The sequence below is a fragment of the Gossypium raimondii genome, chromosome 7 (genome assembly GCF_025698545.1).
Source record: "Gossypium raimondii isolate GPD5lz chromosome 7, ASM2569854v1, whole genome shotgun sequence".
NCBI lineage: Eukaryota > Viridiplantae > Streptophyta > Magnoliopsida > Malvales > Malvaceae > Gossypium > Gossypium raimondii.
In genome coordinates this window covers 6463243-6470441 of record NC_068571.1, presented here as the reverse complement: position 1 = coordinate 6470441, position 7199 = coordinate 6463243, and the positions used below count along the sequence as shown (strand labels likewise).

Here is a 7199-nt window from a genome sequence, read left to right as displayed (position 1 = left end):
AAAGTGACGCAAGCTAGACTTAAAAGTATTCCCATATGGCCTGCCATATTCGTTTGGATATGACACCCGTGGCCCACGTGCCAATTTGTCATTTTGCAAACAATTTTGACCACCATTTCTATTTTGACTTGCATAGTACCCTTGGCTATAAACTGTTCTCTGACTTTTGGGATAAGGAGCCACATATTTTTCTTCTTCTTCTTCTTGCGCACACGGTCCAAACTCAGCTCGCTCAACACTCGACGGAACCCCTTGACAAGATACCGACGGCACCACAGAAGAAGTATTCGAGTCTCTATGATAACGGTAATAACACTTTTGAGCCATATGATCGAATCGGCTACAGATCTGGCATTGAATGCGAGATCGGAAAGTTTTGCCACGGTCGCGAACAGACATACGACCGCCACGACTGCCTCCTTCAACTGACGGTGCATCCTCAACCAGATTTGCGTTCAAAGTTACCTCCTGCGACACTTGAGCGTGACGACTTTCACAATCAACTAAAGCATCAACCAAACGTTGTAATGGTAGAACGGCAGTCGACAGCCTAGCGGAGGAGATAACCGCCTCAAACTTTGACGGCAATCCCGCGAGCATCACTTCGATTTTCTCTTCATCAGAGAGACGAGAGCCAGAGGCATCTAACATAGCACACAGATCTTTAATTTTAGCAACATAAGCTTTAATGGAAATGTTACCTTTCTTCAAGGAATGAAGCTCATGCCGAAGTCTTGACTGCTTAGCACCGGTGTCAGCTGCAAACAGATTAATAGCCGTGTTCCACATATCACACGCCGTGCACGCATCATCAAAAGACGATTGAAGAAATGTACTTACAGTTAACAATAGCCATGAAGTTAGAAGCCTATCTTGCTGCGTGAACACCTGTGCCGCCGGATTTGGAGCACAAGATCCATCTGGCAGAGATACAAACCTCGATGGCGGAACAATGGTGCCATCTAAAAAACCTGTAAGTCCATATCCATCCACTATTAATTTGATCTGTTTGCGCCACTGAATATAGGTGCCTTCATCGAGCTTAACCACTTCATGTCGAGGAAGACCAGTCGTGACACGATCGCCGGAGAACACACCAGAGCTAGACTCACCAGTTGCGAAATCAGCGGAAGCCATGATAGACAAGATCCAGAATCAAATGGTGAATGATACCATGAAAGAACTTGATAAAGAAATGAAAATATATCTAGCCAAACAGAAGGAAATAGAGAGAACAAAGAATAAACTTCTTTTCTTTGTATTCAAAATTGCTTACTTCTGAAATCTCAACGTACAGTATTTATAGACTTTGTTGACTAGTCTAAAACTGAGTAACAACCTTACCAAACTCACACAACTAACTAACAACTCCTATACTCTAATATATAGCAACAAATGAAGCTGAAACATCCTTCTTTGAACCTTTAAAACACAAATATACCACTCCTTAATGACTATAAGGAACTTTGGGATCAAAACAATAAGTGGTATTCAGACACAGCAAAGCTTAACAATGGAGCTCCCCTCGACTTCAACGTTTACATGAGGGCCTCTGTTGATGCAGATCCTTTCTTGAGAGGGAATAAACAAATCGAAACATTCAACGATTGTAAAGATGGTGTAAACACCTGCAATATTACAGCCATTTAATCCTTATAGTGATGTCTTAAACTTCATTGCAACATTTGGGTATGTTGTAATTGTAGTTGTAACTAGTTTCTTCGTTACCTTTTAATAATAAACTGCATCACTTGACATTGCTTTGTCAACTACTTTTTGATCAACCGTACTCATATTGTAATCGAGGGGTGGAATTTGCCTTCTACATTCTGATTAAAAAAATAGATTAAATTATGAGAAAAATAAAATTTAAATACATAAATATATTATATTAAGAATACTAAATACAATAAAATTATTTATCATATTATTATTAATTATCTTTAGTTGGTGTGAGTTAGCTTGTGATAACAACTTAATCAACAAGAGATATTACACTATTCTTACAAATAAAAAGAAAATTTTGTTTATTTTAAAGAGATATTACTTTTTACAAGAGTTATTTTCTTTCTAATTTCAAATTTATTTTTCACTAACTATTCTTTATTTTATGTCTACTTATTGTAGTATATACATAATAAATAAATTTTTCCCCTCATGTTATTACTATTAAAGATATCAACACCAGAACACCAACACCAACATGTGGTCTGACCAAGTTTATGTCCATATTTTCTTTGTTTATTTATTAGCTATTTTTGGTTATTTAGTTGTTTGGTTGTTACCAAATTTTTAGTGAATATGTTTTGCCTATAAATAAGTCTTTGCTAAGCCTATAAATATGCAGTCATTTCATTGAATAATATAATCATCCCTTTGCAGTCTTATTCTTCGTGTGAGTTATATGTTCTTTTTATTTTTTGTCATTTGTCAGCTATTAGTTCTACAATTACACTAGTAACCAAACAATTTGGACCTCCAATAATCAAAGGTATTATCCTCGTGTCAGGTTTTGTCCCCAACCTCCATGTAGAGTAATGTATGGTTCACAAAGGAGGGCACCTTTGTTGGTGGAGATAAATACTTGCAAGACTCGAGAAATGTGTCAGTATTAAACGTGTGAATAATAATGGAGGTACTTAAGCGCATCATAGCTCGAACCACTAACATAAGCTTAAGACTAACATATTTGCAAATTTGATATAACTTGAGCTACAAAACCTTGACGCACGAATAATAATACTTAATTGAGGTTCGAATTTAAATAATTTTACTCAAATAATTTACGAATTAAATTTTTCAAACAAATTTACGGATTCAAATAATTAAAAAATTACAAATATGCAACCTGCTCCTATTCCTGGTTAATTCGGTTCTCTTTAGGAACAATTTCATTACAACTGTATTTCTGTTACCTAAAAAAATTGCAATCCATGAAGTTTTCCTTTTAATATTTCAACCACATTCGTTTTACATTAATAAGAATTGTACATAATAATCATACCTTAAATTCGTGATTCAACAGAAGGCCAAAAAGATAATAAATAAATAAAAAGGGAAAAAGACAAATTAACATTCATAATTATATATTTAAAAAAACACACTCATATAAACACTTACTAGTACTGCGTCAAATTAAGCATTGACTTAATTCATCCTACCCCTCCTCCGATTCTGCATCTTTCTTCCAAAATACTTGACAAACAACTTATGTTTCATCGGGTTGAAGAGGTAACCGAGAACTAGTCCATTCACTACCCCACTTCCATATCCCAACATGATTGCTTTCCACCCAAGTTGGAGCCATGAATCTTCACCATCATCTTTCTTTGACAATGACGGCGGCGGTGGTGATAAGCCTTTGGGATAGCATTTCTTTGACAATGGATTTCCACATAATCCTAGGTTGCCCTCAAATGAGTTGTTTTCGAACGTACCAAATTGTTTGCCTTGCGGTATGGGTCCGGTCAGCTGATTATGAGAGACATTAAAAAATCCAAGGAAAGTGAGTTGCACCAGCTCTTGAGGGATCTCCCCGGAGAGCTTGTTTCGAGAAAGGTCCAAAGCTTGGAGGTTAGAGAGATTTGCCAATGATGATGGAATTGGACCTGAAAGAAAATTGTTGGAAAGGTTGAGGAACTGAAGTGCCTTTACCATTTGAATGTCTTCTGGAATGCAGCCATCAAATTTATTACTTGACAGATCAATGGCTACCAAGAAATCTTGAATCTTCTCGTATTTTAATTCCACGCCTGCCTTTGTCATTGTCATTGAGTAGGAAAAGTCGATAGTCCAATTTGTTTCTCTTCCTTCAAAACTAACGTCTGCCTTTAAGTACCTTAAGTTGCCAACATCAACTACTTTCATGGCCTTCCATATTTGGAAGTGACGAGATGGCAAACAACCTGTCAATTTATTGAAGGAAAGATCAAGAATTTGCAACTTTGGAAACTCATTGGATTTTGGTTCTCCAATTGCACCATGAAATCCATTATGTCGTAGGATGAGAATTTTCAACTCTTGAAGCCTTCCCAACCAAGAGGGAAACGTATCCTCTATTTGATTATTTCCCAAATTAAGAAGCTCTAGCATGTTGCAATTAACCAGTGATCTCGGAATACGTCCATTCAATTGATTTTGACTAAGATCAATCATCCTCAATGTGTTTCCTTTTTCACATGCTCGAGGAATAGGGCCACTAAAGTTATTGTTTTGGAGATTTAGTACTGAAAGTGATTCGCTTAGGTTGCCCAAACATGGCGGAAGCATGCCGCTGAAGCTATTATTTGATAGGTCAAGTACAGTTATAGAAGTCAGGTTGCATATCCCTGATGAGATTTCTCCCTTGAGTAGGTTGTTTGAGACAAAATATTGGTAAATGGAAGCGGGTAGATTTGGTAGGGACCCTTGTAGCATGTTATAACTAAGGTCCAACTTTCTTAGAATGGTCCATGAAGGGACAACAGTTGGTTCGTCGAAACCTGTAAGAAAGTTTTCACTTAAATCTAAAACTTGAAGAGTTTGACCAGATAAGCCCCATATCCATTTGGGGATACACCCATGGATTTTGTTACCACCAAGATCAAGAAGCTCCAGTTTGTCTTGACTCGAAAGGAAACTCGGGAACTTGGATAAGTTGCAAGAAGCCAATGTTAACAAGGTAAACTTTGGAACAGTAACATTAATAACAGTTGTACTGAGCAATGAAAACTGATTACTAGACAGTTGAAGCGTCTTCAGGTTTTTAAGATTTAGAAAGGATTCTAATTTGTAGGTGCCGCTGAGGTGGTTACCGTATAAATCAAGATCTACAAGATTTTTCAGTGTAAAGATTGATTTTGGTATCGAACCCCAAAATTCATTCGAACCGAGAGCCAAAGTGTTCAGCCCAGTAAGATTACCAAACCAAGATGGGATTCGTTCAGAAAATTGATTCCGGGTAAGTGTCAAATATGTAAGCTTGGTAAGGTTTTTTAAATAAGATAGGACTTCACCGTATGAATTTGTAGAATCTAAATTCAATGCGGTTAGTTTGGTTAGCTGAGTAAGCCAAGGCAAAGTGGCAGGGCTAAATTCATTTCCAGCTAGAGAGAGGTAAGTGAGCTGGGTAAGGTTGGCAAGGGAAGTGGGAAATGTACCATGCAATTCACAACCCTCAAGAGAGAGATATGTTAAAGCAGATAAATTTGCCAAACTCTGAGGGATTGTTGAAGATACATTTACCATGTCAAGATCAAGAATCTTGAGGTTCAATAACCTCTCGGATAAACTTTTCAAACTTGGGTTTCGGAGCTCTAATGGATTCCCAGAGAGATCAAGTATCACCAGGTTTGAAAGCTGTAGAACTTCATATGGAATTTGACCTGTAAAGCCAGACGAGGAGAGGTCCAACCGTGATAGCCTTGTAAGGTTAGCAATTGCAGAAGGGATTTCAGAGCCGTTGAAGTCATTGTCACAAAGGCTGAGCCTTCTAAGGTGATGGAGCTGGAAAACTTCAATAGGAAATGAACCATGCAATTCACAAGCGTCAAGAGAGAGATATGTTAAAGCAGATAAATTTGCCAAACTCTGAGGGATTGTCGACGATACATTTACCATGTAAAGATCAAGATGCTTGAGGTTCAATAACCTCTCGGATAAACTTTTCAAGCTTGGGTTTCGGAGCTCTAATCGATTCCTAGAGAGATCAAGTATCACCAGGTTTGAAAGCAATAGAACTTCATATGGAATTTGACCTGTAAAGCCAGACCAGGAGAGGTCCAACCGTGATAGCCTTGTAAGGTTACCAATTGCAGAAGGGATTTCAGAGCGATTGAAGTTATTGTCCGAAAGGTTGAGCCTTCTAAGGTGATGGAGCTGGAAAAGGCTGTTGTTGGAGTTGATAGAGCCATAAAGGAAACTACTGCTGAGATCAAGTCCAATAACGTGACCAGTGTTATCATCGCACTCAATTCCATCCCAAGAGCAGCAATCCCCACCGACCTGTCCTTCAAGTTTCCATGAACTAACTTTCGGATAAGCTAAAGTATCATAAGAAGCTGACCGATTAAGAATGAAGCCATCCTTCAACCGCAACAAAGCAGAGCGTTCAGAATCCAGACAAGATCGCAGCACAGAAGAAACACATTGAGTAAGAAAATGAGAGAGAATTAAAAAGAGTAAGCATTTTAGTAGAAAGTGTTGTAATAACTGCCCCATATTAGCTCAACAGATTTGTTGTTGTTGTTGTAAAGTGTTGCAAATAACAGCCACTTTTATAGACAAATCAAGTTGTGTATATGCGTATGTATATGCGTATGTATGCATCATTGACAATGAGAGTTCGGTTATGTGTGGAAATGTCCAACTAGCAAACTCTCATAGGCCATCGTGGTCCCATTTTCCATGGTCGTATAAGTAGAAAAAATAAGGAGCTAATAAAGGATTCGAATAAGCTATTGTCAATTGAAAATGATAATAATGACATTGAAATTAAGGTCCCATGTTGCTTTGGTTGGCCTCTCAATGGCAGGCTAGATTCTTCTTATACCCCAAGTAATTCACGCATACTAGTTTTTTATATTATATTTATATTTATTTGTTTAAAAATTATTACAAAATCTATTAAATTTAAAATATATATATTATGATTCAAGAAGTTTAAATAATATAATATAAACTTTTATTGTGATCAATTTGTACTAATTTTAATTTAATTTAGAAATATTTTGTCAGAAGAATATTTTTGAATTTAATATAAAAACATTTTAATTTAAAAGAAAGTGTTCTGAAAGTGTTTTCTTTTAAATTTGTATTAAAACATTATTATAACTTAATTTAAAACCAAACTATAGATTAAATTGTACTGCATTGTTCAAATTCTGAAAGCATGCTTACTACTTTAAATTATTATGTTTAGAATGGGGATTCTGCATTAAAAGTACAAAAACAACAACAGAAGATGTGTTTAAAGAAGTATGCCAACTTACTTTAGTATATTCATGATCGTGCCACGTGTGGATCAATGTAATTATATTAAATTAGTTATTTAAATTGTTTTTAAAAAATTAAATCGTTGCACTTAAAACAATAATATGATCAAAGTAATACAATATAATAATATCATATACGATAAAATATGGACTCTTGGCAGCTCAACATCGTAATCACGATCCAACCTAAAGTCCATAATTCAACGGATTGCTTTTGAGAGTTTCGAT

General features: G+C 36.3%; 1 protein-coding gene across 1 annotated transcript; it reads right to left on the bottom strand.

Moving 5' to 3' along the window:
- Positions 1-2900: 2900 nt before the first annotated feature.
- Positions 2901-6223, bottom strand: LOC105803590 (receptor-like protein 7). Its single transcript, XM_012635847.2, has one exon. It carries the CDS (start codon positions 6196-6198, stop codon positions 3148-3150), a length of 3051 nt encoding a protein of 1016 aa, XP_012491301.1. The 5' UTR covers positions 6199-6223; the 3' UTR covers positions 2901-3147.
- Between the last annotated feature and the right edge of the window lie 976 nt (positions 6224-7199).

Coding starts and splice junctions, on each gene's coding strand:
- LOC105803590 (XM_012635847.2), bottom strand. CDS start 6,198: ATGGGGCAGTTATTACAACACTTTCTACTAAAATGCTTACTCTTTTTA.